The 18206-nt window shown below is 36.6% G+C and overlaps 2 protein-coding genes across 5 annotated transcripts in view; one reads left to right on the top strand and one right to left on the bottom strand.

Moving 5' to 3' along the window:
* Nucleotides 1–433: 433 nt before the first annotated feature.
* On the bottom strand, nucleotides 434–5665 carry helt (helt bHLH transcription factor). 2 transcript variants are annotated; one of them, XM_079617108.1, is made up of 4 exons: nucleotides 5591–5665; nucleotides 1541–1645; nucleotides 1327–1423; nucleotides 434–1148 (listed from the first exon to the last, which is right to left on the bottom strand). In XM_079617108.1, the coding sequence occupies exons 2-4, from the start codon at nucleotides 1556–1558 to the stop codon at nucleotides 703–705; spliced, it is 561 nt and encodes a 186-aa protein (XP_079473234.1). In that variant the 5' UTR covers nucleotides 1559–1645; nucleotides 5591–5665; the 3' UTR covers nucleotides 434–702. The 2 variants fall into 2 exon arrangements, with proteins under 2 accessions (XP_079473234.1, XP_079473233.1); XM_079617107.1 differs by lacking the exon at nucleotides 5591–5665 and adding an exon at nucleotides 2285–2358.
* Nucleotides 5666–6503: 838 nt separating this feature from the next.
* acsl1a (acyl-CoA synthetase long chain family member 1a) overlaps nucleotides 6504–18206 on the top strand; it is a 29450-nt gene continuing 17747 nt past the window's right edge. Inside the window, exons 1-2 of one of the 3 annotated variants that reach the window (XM_079617024.1) lie at nucleotides 6504–6646; nucleotides 14161–14382. In XM_079617024.1, the coding sequence (XP_079473150.1) occupies nucleotides 14188–14382 (195 nt within the window). In that variant the 5' untranslated portion in view covers nucleotides 6504–6646; nucleotides 14161–14187. Of the gene's footprint in view, nucleotides 6647–12493; nucleotides 12621–14160; nucleotides 14383–18206 lie in introns of those variants that run through there. The other 2 variants (XM_079617022.1, XM_079617023.1) reach the window with 2 other exon arrangements.

The raw sequence follows: 18206 nt of genomic DNA, 5'->3' as shown, positions 1-18206 counted from the left end.
TTTTTAAAGTAGTTGATCATAAATATTTGACATGTTATTGTAGCTGTTTATTTATTGCATTTTAATTATAGAATCTTCTTCCTCTTTTGGACTGAAAAAACTGGAAACCTAAAAAATGAATTAATTGACTTTATTCAAATAAAAGTGTTATTTAGCATTACTTAATCATCCTAAATATATATGGTTACACCAACAAAAATAAATGTAAGTGTAAGATAAAATACTGTATAGCACTTTAAAGTGGAAATTTCAGGTTTTCACCTTTTAATGAAAATTAGCTTGTTTTCTCAAAACATTACATAGTTTGAAAATTAATGTTTATACTTTTGAATACAAATATGCAATTAGACATGTTAAGATACCTTTATTAAAATCATAAAAATCACCATCTTCATTGTTCTTACCAATTATTGTTTTGGCTCTGTATTGTTTGGTTGATTCATTAAAACTCCTAAAAATCTTCTATAGGTTTGCAGTTATGTCAATGTTATCAGATATTATACAGCTGAATTTCAAAATGACTGATATTTTTTCCCCAATGAGCACACATATAGCATATAGGCCTGTTCCTCAATGAACAAGAAATTCTAACATCGCGCCAAAAGACAGAATCATATTCAAACATCTTTTATTTCATGATATAACTACATATTAAAATAAAACATGTACACATATATAAATTAAGGACATATGCAGACGTATTTACAGAGCAGCGTGTTGTGCATTGTGTAAGCTGAAGGCATTGTGGTGTGAGTGCCCGATGAAGTTCATGTAATGATGATCGAGTCCCTGAACCGGTGATAAGTATCCACTGTGCTGAGACATCGCTGGATACGCGAGCGTGGGGCTCCGCGTCGAGCTGTGCCAGGAAAAGTGTCCGGGTGGGCTCTGCTGAAACACTGACTCGGTTGGACTTGAACTCTGGTACTCCAGCTGGCACAGAAGGTCCGTGGGGTCTGGTGAGATGGTACCTAACGTGCCAAACACAGGCTCGGTTACGACTTTGGACTGCAGGAACGCGAGAATCCGTGCGTACTTGGTGTCTTTGGTCTCCATTCGCTCCACGGTGGTCAGGTAGTGAACTAGGTTCTTCATGCACTCGTGATAGCCGTAGTGAAAATAATTTGCAAACTCTGTCAGCAGTTCTCCTGAGAAAACAAAGAAACTTATTAGAAAATTCATAGAAATGTATCATGGGAGACAGAGCTTGATTTTATGTTTCTAAAATGTTATAATTTTTCTCCTGCGATGTGAACGAGAAATTGTATTTAATTTGTTCATGTTTTTACTCTAATTTGTTATTTATGATTTATTCGTGTTTCTTACCCTTTTCTCTCCCGCGCGGGAAGTCTGCGGAGTGGAGCGCGCGCAGATACTGCACCGTCATTTCCAGGATTTCTGCTTTCTCGAGTTTCCCAGAGTTCTGTTTTAATACACAGGTTTTGTTAGTCATAACATATATACATACATACATGTATACAATAAAGGCAGTCATAAGCACCTAAAATACTTAAACTCATTAAAAGTTTCAGCTGCCCACCTGTTTAGCCAACGCCATAGGAACAGTCTTTCCCAGCTCGTTTAGACATCTGTTGATTCGGTCTCTTCTTCTTTTTTCAATGACCTTGTGAGAAACAGGAGTTTTCTGTGGGAAGGGAACATAATAAGATAAAAATAAGTAAAGGGAACAAAAGTGCCATCACCGAAAACAAAATAAGCATGGTTATATTATGTGTTGGATATGTTTAACTCGATAAATAGAAAAACCAATCAACGGATAGGTAGTTACATTAATGAAATTCGGGAGGATAATCTATTCGGTCGATAAAATATAAGTTTTACTCGATTAGCAATAAGTTGTGAGTGGAGAGCAGTGCCGCGTTTTGCTTCCCTGCACGCGCGCAAAACATCTATCCGAGGCCGGGCGTCATTGAAGGAGAGCGCTTTTACATCGAATTAATATAATTAATTTCTTTAGAATGAACCACTAGCTTACATGAAATATAAGACCAGGAAAATCCAGCATTATAGCACTACAGCACTAACAGTAGACCCATCCCGAAATGGTTTAGCCTATTCTTAAAACTGCGCGTAACCAAATTGTGAAATTATTGTTTTAAGTAGGAAATATCAATATTATGCCATTCAAAAAAAAAAAAAAAAAAACCTCAATCAGTTCTTAAAAAAAAAAAAAAAAAAAAAAAAAATGTATAAACATTGAAAGAGGCCATCGTCTCCATGCATCGTCTGGCATCATGTGTGCGCCACCAAAGTGTCCACGTACCTTGCGATCCTTCATCTTTGACGCCATCGTTTGGTAAAAACTAGGACAAAAATGATAGTGAAATTGTGAAAATATTTTGTAGCTAGACTATGTACGCGCTCCTCTTTCTAGACGCTTCAGACTGAGATGAGCGGACTGGAGGCAGCCACTTATAAAGCGCTCGCGCATTCATGGCCCTAAATTATTCCATAGGATTAAAGGCGAGCTTTTGGTTAATGTGTGCACTTAGGATCAGTTAAAGAAATAGTAAAACCTGAAGCTGTGGGCTAGCGGGGGGCAGACCTATTTTGTTAATCCACGTGGCCTATCTAAAGACACGTGATGGGTAGTAGAATATTATTTGCATAGTAACAGGCCGTGCTGGATGTGGCTCGCGAGCGAGCGCAGAGAGCGCAATGAAAACAAAGCCCCTGGAGCAAGGCGTCTCTTTCTGTTCCACGTCGCGTTTCTCACACGATCGCCTGTTTATGGGTCCCAGCAAGCGATCTTAACTTCCATCCCAAGCCTGTCTCAGGTTTAAAGCCTGTCTACTGTTATTATAGTAATTAAGTAAGCACATAATAGGCTGTTCCGCCGAGTTCAGGGGAGACCTTTTGGAGACGGAGTCCCCCCGTTTGTTCGCCGCGTTTCTCACACGACTTGGTGACACGTCCATCTTTCATGGGCTACGGCCGGGTTTTTGTTTACATTCTCTAGTTTTGTTAGGGGCCTCGGCAGGTGTGGGGACCCGGCCTGGCACACGAGCGGCCCCTCCGACCATGTTAGAGACTCCAGCCGTCTTTGGCACACGAGGGTTACCCACCGCTGGATTCCCTTCAGAGGGGCTCAATTTGTATCCTATTATCCTATAAGAAAATGTCTATTGAGCGGAATGAATAGTTTCATTGGCCTAAATTTTAATAATGCAGTGAAAGAAAAGAAAAGGAGAAATAAAGAAGAATGCAGCTGGTCCTGACGCGCATTATTCTCCGTCACCTGCGCCTGGAGACCCCTATTCATTTGCCTAATTTCGGTCAACTTAACAAACTTTGGAAGAAATTATTCTGGTATTGTTGTGAAGGGTGAAGCTTTCTGATCGAATTAACAGCATGTTTTGATCCGGTAAATGTCATTAGAAAGAAAGAAACAATCGCGTATAGAGGGGTCTGGGTAACGCGCCAAGTGGCGACGCCAAAGCGCAATTCATGCCACAGGGGACTTTTGTACCCCCACATTGCTCAAGTTTGTGCCCAACAAAGGGCATTATTTTATACTTGAATACATTTCATACAACAATTGGCTGTTTTCATCAAACATATTTTCACAGCAAGGTTAACAACAGGTTTATTGTGTTCGCCCAGACTCCCAGACTCAGACTTCATGCGCCAAAACGCCTGGATCTTCTGCTTTTTTCACTGGGAACGTTTTAATCCTGAAGGTTGGCTACGCTTTAAAGTGCGATATCGTGTTGAATCGTGGAGGGAAAAATCAAAGATGTGAGGATTTTCTTTTTTTCTTTTAAAGAATTCAAGCTCTTTGGAAAGCCAAAGCAATGGAGACTTTTTAATACTATAGCGCGCAAAAGAAAAGCACCAGTGAAACAGACTAAAGCATAAAATCCCATTACTTTTTATTGTTGAATTTACCACAACATTTTATGCAAACTCTGTGGAGCCGACACAACAAAAAGTTTTAACTTGCTGTCGGATTCTGAAGTTCTGTAATGTGACCATTTTTAATCTGTTTTTGTAAACGTGTGTTGTGCATTGACGAAGAGCAATACGTCAGCGGAATTTTCTCCTATCACAATGTAATTTAATCGCCCAACATTACACAAAACAACCCAGTACAAAAAGATTAAAGTATTTTAATATCTTAAGAATAAACTGATATGCTGCATACACGTTTGTTTTGTGGAAGAAACTCTCCAAGAATTTTTTTTTGTTGAATGCACTAAGCTGGAAAACGTGAACAGAAGCATCTTTGTACGCAACAAGTTCATTCCATATTTAGTGCTGGTATTTTTATTTTCGATAAGAAGACTATAACAATAATTATATTTCTCTAATGCCTAGTTTTATTTTTACACATTCCTGATGCATTTTCTTACAAATTGCGTAAAATACGTATTACGCAAGAAAAATGTAACGTTATGTAGGCTATAGGTTATGTTAATATACATATTTAAAAAAAAATCAAAACTAATATTTATGATCATAAAAGTCCTCAATATTAGTGAGGATCATATTTCCTCAAAAAAGTGCGTAGGTTACAGTTTAAACGTTTTTATAATAATAATATTTATGACAGTCATATTTATAAGCTGCAAAACAGCTATTTGAAAGTCATCTCAATGGCAGGATTTTTTTTTTTTACTTACACAATGCTATTTAATTCTATAAAGTCATAATAATGGAAACTAAAAAATTTTAAAACTACAGTGCTACAAAACGAACTAAAATAGTTTATTTTAAAAAGTCTTTCTAAACGAGTTTGTATCGATAAAAGTCATAAACTCTCCTAATTGTCGTATCAATGTTTCATTGCTGTGGCATATAAGAGTTTAAAGCTGTCCAACCACGCTTCTGTATGGGGATCCCAGTCTTAAAGAGAGGCTACCTGAAAGCTGAACTCTGTCTGTAAGGATCTGTCCATGTGAAAGAGAATTAGAGGAGCGCAGTCATGCATGTCACCCTGATTACAGCAGTACAGTTCGCCTTATTTCCCAACCAACCTAAGACTTTTTCACAGACACACTAACCAATCTGGGCTTTTTCGGACAGGAGGGGATGCTTTCGCTTGTGTGAAGGGTTGCTAGGGCAAATCTTTTAAAGAGTGATTAAATAAGTCCTGCCCTGTGCTACTGCCTTCAAATAGTCAAAGCATCACTTTTTTTCTCCAGTGTAGCCTACTGTTTTTATTTATTTAAATAATGTATGTTATTTGTTGGTTATTTGTTTATGACCTTTCCAGAAGTTGATTTAAAAACGAACTTATTAAAAAAAAGATGCCTGGTTTATAAATAGATTGAAAGCGCCATCGTGTGGAGAGATTAACAAAAGTTAACAATAACTCGATTAACAAAATCACTTCGATTTAAAATGTCTTAATGATAATAATTTTTTTTAATTAAATCTATTAGTTACGAGTATTTATGTATTATTGATATTCGTAAGACTGTTTGGTTCAGACAAAATTTATTAGTTTAATTAGCTCTTTTTAGTTAGCTATCAGCTATTTGTAGATGCAATTCATCTGCAAGTACAGGGCATATACATGCTATAAACATTTGTCCAGTAGCACATTTGCGAGATTTGAAATTCCTACGTTGATGGGAAAAAATGTTGATCCTCCCGACGATGTGTTGTCATGCGAGAGGCGGTGACCCGTGGTGACCCCGGGCCAGAGACGCACACAATCCTTTAGCTTCGCGCGCCACCGTGAGTCTCCTCTGCATCACTTCACACGAGACACATTCAGCATTGTTCGCGCTTCACAATAGAACATCCTTAAAATGCAAAAAAAATTGTCCAAAAATACAATATAGACCTAACCACTTGATGATTTAAACATAAGAAACAGCTTTTCTTGTCTCCCCCCCCCCCCTTTCATAAATGTAGCATCTTAAAAAATAAAAATTGAATGGTGCCCTATTGCTCACTAGCACGTTATTGTCATTTACAGAAGTACAACTATGCTTCTTGAAAGAAAGAAAGAAAGAAAGAAAGAAAGAAAGAAAGAAAGCTTTTTGGTAACACTTTATTGTGTCCTTGTTACACATACTGTAGTAGTCTAATAACCAAACCCTAGTTAATTATTATTACACAGTAGCTACTTAAATGCATTATTATACTGTAACATGGACACATAAAAGAGAGTTAAAGCTTTTTGTTAGATTTCTCAGTCTATTATCAGCCCATTTTAGAGTTTTAAATATTTTACAAATGTTAGTTAGATGATTAGTGTTGGTGATCAACAAAGAGGCCTATTTACTGATGTGCAGTACACACTATAATATAGCATTAATAACTTAATAGTTAAAAATAATTACATAGCCTGGCTAATTAATAGATAATTAAAAATAAACCTCTGTCCTTTTATAACTCATTTTATTATATTTCACTTCATGGTGCACAAAAAACAGTGCTTCATTGTGTCATAGTCATTAATGAACATCGCAGTTGATCACAACAGTGCGTGTGTAAATGTTGCTTAAAAGAAATGACCAATTGCACTCGTTCTTTCAATTCATACGCGTAAAGATATGTGACGTGTGTTCTGATTGGTCGAGCGCCCAGTTTCCTATCTGAAAACAGCGCGGAGGAGAGCCATACACGCCTCTAAATAACAGCTGTGTGGACGCTATACATTCACACCATTCAGGTTTGTGCAATTCTACTTTTATCTTGGCTAGACTAATATTCATACAACTGCTCAGCCTCATCATGAATGCTCAGTTTAACACTCATTTTAAATGCACTGATTACGCCTTTGGCGATGTGTTTTTCGGCAGTGAGCTCGAGTTCGTTTTGAAGCATGAGTGCTGACGGAAAAGTCCGACTCATTTACGCGAATCGGTTCTTTTGAACGGATATTTTCAGCCACCAACACGATAATTTTTCACGGCGTAATATCCTTTCTGCGTTTCAAATTAGCAATAGGCTATAGACACATTATGTTTTTTCTTCATCTGTGTTTTCGCTATTAATTTAAACAAATGTCACTACTTAAATAATTTTAAATGCTGCTCTGTTTCGCATACGTGTCGTGTGTAATTTCATTCCCCGTTATTCCTCTTTCCCGCCAAACGCATACCATCAGCTCACTCAGTCATAATATATCGATCATGTCCATGCAGTTATTGGATTTGTTGGCTCGAATACCGCTCTGACAGATTTTGTCCGTTCAGATTGATTTTGTGAACCGGATCAGCGATTCGTTGAAAAGATCCGATTCAAAAGAACGAATCATTCACGAATTTGACATAGCAACGCATGAGCGCTGAAAGCTCTTCCACCTTTGCCAGTTAGTGAGCAACAGAAAGACCAGAAAATATGAAAACGGTCTTAGGTTATTGTCTTATCACAACACGCATTTCTTTCGTTGCCTACTCCTCTGGCAGAGAAGGCTGAAGTTAAGCGGAGGATCTGTGATGTGAAGACAAAGAGAGGGGCGGACGCTTGTCGGAGTCTCGCGCGCTCTATTGTTAGTTAATTAGCTAATTCAGAACAGAATCGGATAAAGAGACAATGCAGCCCTTGTCCACGACATGTTGTGGCATCACTCCTTGTCGTTTAACCTCCCATTTGCTTATCCAGATCACTGGCCATCACAAATTAGATGGCATCCTAAAAATAGCCACAATTCTATGACAAATTAGGGGTTAACTTAACCCTTTACCTTATTTCATGAGCAAACCTTAAACATAAACATACAATTTATTTGATGCAAAAAAAGTGTTGACTTGGTCCATGAAAGATTTTTTGTAAACATCCAACTAGAGATTGGTGCAACAGGTCTGCTGAAAGACCTCTTAACACTTATCATTTGGCCTCATAGGGCTGAAAGATGCACTTATTTTTTTTACCTTAACCTCCTCGGAATAATTATATTTGTCATTTATTAAACTTTACTTAATTCGACAGATTTGCATGAAAAATCTTAAAGATATATTGTTAATTTTTATTTTTATACTGTAAGAGACAGTATAAAAGACAGTACTTGTCTGCATATGCGTTTAGATAAGAGATGACTATCATTCTCATGTCGGTAAACTCATTTCTTTTTTTTGGTGCAAAACAGAAAGTTGTGTGTGAATATTGTGATTGAGAATGAGATTTTCAGCTTGTAAACAGATTATGAACAGCAGACACGCTCAGGACTCAAGAGATTGGAATGTTTGCAATTTTGGCTGTCTAGCAGGAGGCTGATTTCATTTCCTTTTGTTTTTCTCTTATTCATGCAGACAGTTTGTTCTGCATCTTCAGGTTTTTTGGGTCAACTTAAGTTACATCACTTTTCTCAAGGTTGAGGTTGCATCAAACTTCTTGTATATTGATAGTTTGACCATTTTTCCAGAATCTGTTATAATATTTTGCTGCAGGTATTGAAGTACAAGGTGAGTCACTGGTGAACAATCCACCAAGGATGGTACTGGTAGCCCTACCCCAAAATAACAGCTGTTGCTGTGGTTTGTTACCAATACAAATGTTTTGTCATCTCTGTTAAGATTTTCGACTTAGAACAGATAAGAGAGCCTGTCTCAAATTTCAGATCTTCCGAAATTGATATCCGTTTCCGAGTCTTTCCTCTCACAAAAAACAAAATGGCCCTCTGGCCGTCTAACGTGGCGTGTATTATGTGCTGCTCCAAAACATGTTATAGAATGCTTTAGGTGTGGTTCAGCTGGATAAAGTTAAAACATGACAAAGCAAGCCAATTTTAGGCCATAATAGACTAGAGTTCTAGTTTATGAAAGATTAAGTTATAATAGGACATTCAAATTAAAGGTCCTTAAACAGGCATAATAAGTAGAAAAACAGGTCACACTTTATATTAAGTTATTACATGGCTTGATTGAATTCTAATGTAGAATGCGGTCTGTTATTTCTTGATAACAGACCGCTGCTAAGTATAACACACCGTTGCCATGAAAAACAGAGTGTTGCCATGGACACGGTGTTCTTTAGCGGAAGCAATACAATCGTTTTTAAATCAATAAACTCCTTTTTAAATCAATATTTTGTGTCAAATTATTGATTTATTTGGTAGGTAGCCATGTAATAAGCGGGATAATGTAGAGCGAGGCGGTTATTATAAATCCTCCGCCTTACGTCGGGGTCCTAAAAAGCCTGTCGGGGTTGTATTTGCTATAACAACCGCCTCGCTCTACATTATCCCTTACTTAACTACTAGGTTAATGTACTAACAATAAACACCAACAAGACTGAATTGACTGTAATTATTACACGTTGTTCTGGAAATTTTCACATTTACTGCTAATGAATTTGATCGTATAGGTTCAGGAGGGTTATGATAAGGATTATAGGGGTAATAGTTAGGTTTTGGGGTAAGGGTTGGGTTAGGGGTAAAGTGTAATGTTAATAAAATGCACTTTAAATGGTATTACAATGCATTAACATATTGTATTAAATGGTTAAGTAGTTTAGGCCACCTAATATAAAGTGTGACTGCAAACCACATGGCATTGCAAGCACACTCTGTGTCAAGTGTTCTTTTTTAAAATAAATGTTGGAAGCTAATGTGAATGCTGTTTCACATAACTAATAAATAACAGCTCTATTAAATATACAGCGCAGTATTAGCTATTAGAATTAAACATGAATGGACATCAGAAGGTATGTTGAAAGAAACTGAAATGTATCATTTCTCATATATTTGCTCAATCAGCCTGATTTTTTAAAAAGGTTTAAAAGGGGGGCATGACCAAAAAAAATAATACAAATACAATTTGAGAACCACTGCCTTGAATGTAGGTCACCTGCTGCGATACCCTGACAGACTGTGGAAAATAGGAAATATATTTGACAATATGTATATATTTTTTACCACAGTGCTTGGTCCAAATATAATCTCTGAATCTGAATAGGCCACTGATGGAGTTATGCCGTTATGAGGGTTAGGCATATTCAGGGCTGTACTGTATGCATACGTTTACCTCAGTAGCACGCATGGTTGTGTAAAGTGAGAATTTGTTGTGTGCTTGTTTGTGTGTGAGGTTAACGGTATAGTTTTTTTATAAACACTTGTTGTTTGTACTGGTTGAAACTCTCTTCACATCCTGATAACAAGTAATAAAAGTGGTCTAAATATATATATTTTTTACAAATATCTTCTGTGGAAGTTTCCAGACCAAAAAATGTTCTTCCAATCATTGCATTCGGTCCGATATAACCATAATTACAAGTGACGTTTACAACCTGTGACGTTATACACAGAGCTGTTCGCGTCCTCAGACTCGGATTTTTGCGTTTCTATGTCAACACCGTCAACACTGAAATGATCTGCAGCAGTCAGGTGGTACAAGTAAGAGCTCTTTAAGTTGTTTACGTTCATTATTATAATGACCTTTATGTGCTTTGAGACATGAGATCATTTAACACTGTCTCTCGTCTCGTGGAGCTTTGCAGAATCTGCTGTGTGTGTTCATGTGTTTTGGAGGTGGTGTGGCTTTGTAGAGCGCTCTGAAGGGAGGGTGGGATCTAATGCTTTCAAAGCTAACTTGTTATTGTTTGGCCCAACAGTGGAAAAGTGGCTTATGGTGCGATGATGTACTACTATGTCGATGTCTTGCTTTGATGGCATATGCAAATACATTTGCCCTTGTGACGCCACAAGTCCCTCTAAGTATCAAAACGGGCTGTTTTTGGATCTTGCTTAAATAAATGCTTTGTTTATGAGTAGGACGTTTTACGTTCTGAATCCTGCAGATTGTTTTAATGGTACAAATACCTCTTATATGTTAAAAGATCAAGGCAAATTTAATTTCTCATGTCATGACCCCTTTAAAGGTTTGATTAGGTTTGTGCATGTTATGTGTAATGTAGAACAGTTGTTTGTTCTGCCTTCTCTCTCTCTTTTTCCATTGGCTTCCATGTGACAACAGAACTTTCCCAGCCTCCAAAATGATAAATAAAGCTTTGTGTGTGTCTGTGTGTGTTTGTTTGTGAACACTCTTTAATATCTCAGTTGTTTCTCTCATTCTTATTCAAGATTAAATAGATAGCAAGTTTGCAGAACCTTTGGTTGAGTTTCCTGAGAAAATGAAGGTCTCAGTTTGTATCTATTTGTATTTATCCTGTCTGTCTGTCTGTCTCACTCTTTCTCTCTTTCTCTCAGTGGGCTGATTGTAAGTGTAGCTCTGTCATTGGTTTGTGCTCTTTGCGGCCCAAGTATGGAGAGAGGTTAGCTTTCAGTTCGAGAACAAGCTCTGCCAGACCTGCCATGTGATTTTCCCATCTGTGTGCCAGATACACACACAGCTGCTTTCCCCTCTCACAAGTCTCATGTTGGCATATAAATGCATAGTATATAGTACATCTTTTACCACTTTTCATGTTTACACTTACTGTGCATTACCACACAAACATTTAAATCTTCAACGGCACTTACACAAATTCTGGGCACTATTGAAAAGCCGATAATTACTAATGTTATGGCCAATAAAAAAAAAAAAACACACTAAAACCTAAATTAATTTTAAATTAATGCTTTCAAAAGTGTTTAAAAGTGAATGCAGCATCACAGTTTAATATCCAATGCCAACTGTTTCAGCCGTTACCAATTATATTGTTATAATGTTATAATTATATATAAACTCTAATATCATCTAATAATGGAGCTGATGTATTGTGTATCCCTAGATACTTTAAAAATTAAATAATAGATCAACCCCCCTCCCCCCCTTACATTACAGTATTGTTTTTTTTTTATATGCTAATGCGAATTCAGAGCTTTCGTGTTATTAAAATAATGTCCCAATGCAAAACATAGTTTTTTATGTTAACACTGATGTTGGAAAGTCTTATTGGCGATTTTTTTTTTTTTACTTGTTTTGATTTTTGATGTGAAATGTGACCATGTTCTTGACAGCGACATGTTCTGTGAGATTTGTGAGAGCTTATTTTCTGGCACATGTGGAATGTCTTCCTTATTTTTTCTATTTATCTTGTTGAATTACTGTATTGTGTTTGAGTACAAAGTGTTTGAGTTTCCACACATCTCTTGTTCTCGTATTACAGAGCAGATCTGCTGCACTACTATCAGCTACTGTGCTGTTCAGCAAGAATCTCACACACATACGTACATGGCAATGTCAGCTCTCACGTCTTTGGATTGGATTTGTGTGCTTATGTTTCCGAGATAAGAACAGCAACAGTACGCTTTGTATTGATGTAGTGGGATGCCAGTATCTCCATGTGGTTTGAAGCATTTTAAAAGACTCGCTCACGCACAACACAAGCATACACGACTGCATGCTAAAACAGCCTACAGGGCATAAATACTTGAGCCAACAGCTAAAAAAAACATTCGTGCTGCATCGAGGAGTGGGAGACGCTTAAGAAAAAGAAAAGTAGAAAACGAGGGGAAATTCAGTGACAGTGTATAGTGAAAGATTGCTAGAGAGCGTGAGAGAAAAAGAGAGCGGCCCACGTGGTGGTATTGCTGTCCGTGAGGGTCATTCTGCTATTCATAGTTTCCTTCAGCACTGCTTAGGTCAGTTTAACTGCAACAACAGACACACGCTGAAAGCGTCCCTTAAAAAAAAATATATAAATATTTGAATACAGCTACGGTATTACTCACACGAAAAAACCTAACTAGAGCTGCACTCACTGTAAGTATTATTTTTTTTTTTTTTGTCGTTCAGTTTTGATTCCATTATAAAAGTGGCTTTATGTCAAGCTGTGTGTGTTTTTACCTGTGCTGTGCTACTTTGGATATAGGACTGTCCCTATAGAAGTAAGGTAAATGTGGGAAAAACTTGGGGGCATCCTCAATTGGAAAATCAATTAATAAATAACACTAATAGTCACAATATGTCCTCAGTAATGTGTGTGTACTTCACATACTCCTGGGTAAGTTCAAGGTCAGGGGCACTGGGCTTTTAGTAGAGTGGAACAGAGAGAAAGTTTTTACCTTGAGAAATATATATATATATATATATATATATATATATATATATATATATATATATATATATATATATATATATATATATATATATATATATATATATATATAGTATATATTATATGAGTGTAACAGTGTGAAACCCTATACCTAACCCTACACTAACAAAGACTTTTGAGGTGAAGATCCACCATATTATCGACAACACATTAACAGTGCTGTTCACAGACTTTATCACTCATTTTCACCCTCTGCATGAAGATGAAGTGGTTTCAGAGATATTATCAGGCATCAGCTGGCTAACACCTCACAGATGCAGGGAAGTTGTCAGCCTTTAGTGAAGGTTTTCATCTTTAGTGTGAGAGCATGGAAGTCAAGTCAAGCTGCAGAAGTTTCTAGGGTCTCCGCTGAATGAAGGGCCCTTACTACTGTCGGTAATTCTAGTCCACTTCCATGAGGAGGGTCTGTACAGAGAAACACTGCTGAAGGCTATAGTCTGATGCAGCTGAAATATTTATTTGAAATATATATAAAAAAATTGAATAGCCCTATTTTCTACTCATATTGAGCTGTCATGAAACAAACCAGAGACATACAGGTATAAAATGAAAGATTGTGACTGTCTTTCTCAGCTGAGATGAGTTCACTGATTATTATGAACTGGGATAAAACCTATGGATAAAACAGGTGTGTGTGAGTGTATGTATAGGGATGCACTATTCAGAGGAATTCACTTGTGTTTGTGTCACATACTTTTCCAAGACTTGGATTGGAGGTCCAAACGCAGCTTTATTTGGGTAATCCAAAATTGTAATTCAAATAACAGACGAGATCAAAAACACAGGGCAAACAATCTAAACCACAACTGAGTCCACAATCAAATCACAGGCAAACAGGGAATCCAGGAAACCAGGCAGATGATCGAAACCATAACACGGGAAGCCAAAGAGAGAGTGCTCAGAATTGCCATGTGACACAAACAAGACTTCACAAAGAATGGCAGAAAACGTGTTTTCTTTGCCAATCACTTTAATGCCAATCACAATCATTTTAATAAGGGCCAGCACGTCACAAATCTACACAAAAATAATGTCAAATATTCATCATAAATATGACCAAATGTTACATGCACTTCAATCTGATTTTCAAATGACAATTAAAAGTGCATTTCAAAATACACCAGTATCTGTTTTGTTTTTCCATAACCACTTTGTGTGTCCTCCCTCTGTGTTTTTTCCTTTCAGACTTGAGAAAGCTGAATTGGCAGAGCAATGCAGGCCCAGGATCTGATCCGACACCTGCGGATGCCTGAGCTGGATGACTTGAGGCAGTATGTGCGCAGTTTACCCACCAACACCCTCATGGGCATGGGCGCATTCGCTGCCATCACCACATACTGGCTGGCCACCCGTCCCAAAGCCCTTAAACCACCCTGTGACCTCGCCATGCAGTCCGTGGAGGTAGCGGTAAGTGTGAAAACGCTTCCACAAATGTAATTTTATAACTAGGGGTAGGGGTTAAATGACTTCAGATTTTTTTAAACCAACATTTATGTGATAAAAGTCGAGTCGGACTAGTCGCTGATGACGTCATTAATGAACAAATAAGCCTGAACCTCGAGCTGAGACTAGAAAGCGGGTTGCCTTGTGCACAGCTATGGCATACTGTATTACACAGCACTGCCCACAAGGCTATTGCTCCAACATAACAGCTTATTTTTATCAGCTATTTTGTATTTACCGGTATGCGGAACCGATAAAAAAAATTCTGTATTATACATTTTTCAAGGCTTGTACCTTGAAACTTATTTCATGGTTTGCGTTCTCGAGACACCAGGCACCGTTCTAAATCAGATACAGATAAAGTAGCACAGTAAAGATTACATTGAATGCATTAGTGAGAGAGCGTTTGTGTGTGAATTTATTCTACCGTGCAGGGTTTCTCTAGTGAAGCTGTTTTAGTATGGAGGACCAAACCTGCAGAAATGAAAAATTAATAAATGAATAAATAAATAAACAATTAAATATGCAAAGAATTTAAAAAAATATATATATTTATTTATGTATAATCCATTATTATTATCCATTATTATTTATTTATGCATTAAGCCCATTTATTTCCACTTTTATTTATTTTCACATTTATTTATTTATTTATGTATATATATATATATATATATATATATATATATATATGTCTACATTTATTTATTTATACATTTATTGCTGTGTATGCTAATGAGGGGGGCGTGTGGCGTGAGGCCACAGTGACCCCTTGTGGTGTGACCAAACAATACGCACGAGGTTTGTGGACGTGACTTTACAGGTCACACAGGAAATAAATGACTTAGAGATGGGCAATATGGCCAAAATCTTATATCACGATTTATGTCCTTTAATATCACCCTAACTGTATGTAGCTACATAGGTTTACCATACATAGGCCTACTCTTTATTCCGGACATGGCCGTAAAACATCAGCAGGTCGGGATTTCTAAAATGTCTGGGCACACATGAACAGAATCAGCTGATAACAGAAACTTTGACACGGAAGCCCGTCAAATTATCCACTATTAACCACATTTTATGCCATGCATTGTAGATCTATTCACAGAAGCTAACTGCATTTTTAATGTATCTTCCAAAAACAATGTTGACAGCAACAAACTTTTCCATAAAGAGGTGATATTTCCGCTATAAATTGATTTCCTGGGACATTTTTTAAAACCTTATTAAATAGTAGGCTATATGCATCATCATGTAGCCTATACGTTCTTAAGTTTAACTGATCAATTCAGTAAATAATGCACTACTATAGGGCTGTTACTCAATTATTTAAATTTATAATTTTTTTAATTCATTTATTTATTTTCTCTTCCTTGCCTTTCATGGTTTCATTGTAAAATTGTTAATAGCCTATTGTTTGTTCAATACCTATTTTGTATGTTAATTGGTTTATTTCTCTCTCTCCAAAAAAAAAAAGTCTTCTGCCACCTCGCAAACAACAAAACCAAATTGATAAATAAAAGCCCCAATTAAAAATGGTGTAAAAAAAGCCTATGTATGTGATAATGTAATTACTATCACACGGAAACAGTGTTGAAAAATAGTTTTTCTTTCTTTTTTGCTGTTTCTTCAGAAAAAGGAAAAAAGTTCCAAACTCCACTGAACCGCTGCGTAAAAACACGTGGCGTTTTCTTACTGAACGAATCATTAGCCTATTTGAACGAATCTTCTGAATTAATGATTGAACTCACTCGTTAAGACTGTGGCTTGGCACCACCTACTGGCGGTTTTAGTTTTACATTTAAACGTATAATTTCATCGATTCTATCATTTCATACTTCAATATTCAAAATGTTATATTAAAAAATGAATCATAACATTATTTATGCAATTATAATTGCAGTGTAAATGCATCCATGGCTCCTCTGCATTAACAGTCTGTGTAAATAATATGTAAATATCTAAATCCACCACGGTTATAAGAAGGTCTCCTCACCATCATAGCTTGCGAAACTTGTAACGCATTAAAATAAACACGTTTTCGGTCAGAGACCTTGAAATGCATTCTAGAGTCAAGTCTATGTCTCTCAGCTCGAGATGCAATATTTTAGTGATTATTTGCTCCCTTTAAAAGTGGATCAGCAGTCCAGACTGTGGCTTCCTCTGGTTAACCCCGCATAGGAAGAGGTCACCAGCTGCATGTCACACAACTCTGCATGTATGAGCTGTCTTAGGTTGCCAATCTGTGTTCTCAGACATACAGTACTGTACATTTAAATGTATCTTAGTGCTCAAAATATGTGCTGTGTTTTCTTGGAATCATGCATTGTGGTTTCTATAATAACCATGTCTAATTCCTGTCTGTAGAAGAAAAGGTTTAATATACACTTCCGTTCTAATATAATGTTTTTATTCAGCTAGAATGCATTAAATCGATCAAAAGCGACTAACACAATTAATTAAAAAAAAATTTGATGAACATGAAAAATCATGAAAACAAAACTCAGTTTGTTTTCATGCCAAGAGTTCAAAGATAGCATCCATTCAATTATTTTAGAAAAAAAGGTCTGAAAATGTTTTAAATACAAAGAAAAAAATAATAGATTCACCATTTGTGATGTGGCACCGAGCTATAATGCACATACGTGTTCTTTTTGTGTTTCTTAGAGGTTGAATTCATTTCAAAATCTGCCAAACTTCCAATACTACTTCTGAATAGGATGTCTACTTCATAAATTGTATGAAAATTGTAAAAATAATGGTTCAGATCACTCAAACATATGGAAATGGAGGCGCCTGAAAATCTTACTGAAAAGCTTATTTTTTGAGATATCAACCTAAAATTTGAAACACAACTTGGTCAGATTTTTGGCATTGATTTTTTTGTTGTTGCATTTTTAGAGTCCACCAGGTTTTGAAAATATGTATTTTTTTTTTAAAATATGAAAAATATATATTTTTAACATTGTACATTTTCATAAACTCAAACTTCTATAACTTTTTCTATAAATGTAATTCACTTAATGTAATACAAAAATCTGGACCAAACAAGACCAATCTTACATCTATATTCCAAAGCATTCTTGAATTACAACCATTTAAGTTCGGAATGTGCATTTTCATGTCTATTAAAAAAGGGGGGTGCCGCTTAAAGGGATAGTTCACTTTAAAATGAAAATTCTGTCATCATATACTCACCCTCAGGTTGTTTCAAACCTGTATGAATTTCTTTCTTCTGCTGAACACAAAGGAAGATATTTTGAAAAATGTCAGTAACAAAACAGTTACCAGGTCCCATTGACTTCCATAGTATTTTTTTTCCTACTATGGAAGTCAATGGGACCTGGTAACTGTTTGGTTACTGACATTTTTCAAAATATCTTCCTTTGGTGTTCAGCAGAAGAAAGAAATTCACACAGGTTTGAAACAACTTGAGGGTGAGTATATGATGACAGAATTTTCATTTTAAAGTGAACTATCCCTTTAAGGGGTTAAAAAAAAAACTAGCCCAAAACTTTTGAATGGTAGTGTGTGTGTGTTGAAAACATTGGAACCTACAGCTGGTTTTGGAATGGCCTTTTCATCACATTCCTGCTTTTTCCTCCCACTTCACAACCTGTCCTCATATGCTGAGCAGTTTTGTGTGTATGTACACGTGCACAGACTGTAACGTTGCCTTAGATGTTTTTTAAGTGTGTTAAAGCCTCTTTCACCCAGACGAGTGTAATTATAAACGTATGTCCTTGATCTCTGTCTCTGTCTTTGGCTGAAGAAGAAAACAGAGG

The sequence above is a fragment of the Phoxinus phoxinus genome (genome assembly GCF_949152265.1).
Source record: "Phoxinus phoxinus genome assembly, chromosome: 6".
NCBI classification, from domain to species: domain Eukaryota; kingdom Metazoa; phylum Chordata; class Actinopteri; order Cypriniformes; family Leuciscidae; genus Phoxinus; species Phoxinus phoxinus.
This window is presented reverse-complemented; position numbering and strand designations above follow the sequence as displayed.

Bases quoted from the DNA above. Each gene is read 5' to 3' on its own strand.
- helt (XM_079617107.1), bottom strand. From the start codon at position 2,311: ATGGCGTCAAAGATGAAGGATCGCAAG. The intron at 1,646-2,284 runs GTACGTGGACAC...CCCTTCCCACAG, and splicing joins CAAAGATGAAGGATCGCAAG to AAAACTCCTGTTTCTCACAA. The intron at 1,424-1,540 runs GTGGGCAGCTGA...GTATTAAAACAG, and splicing joins CTATGGCGTTGGCTAAACAG to AACTCTGGGAAACTCGAGAA.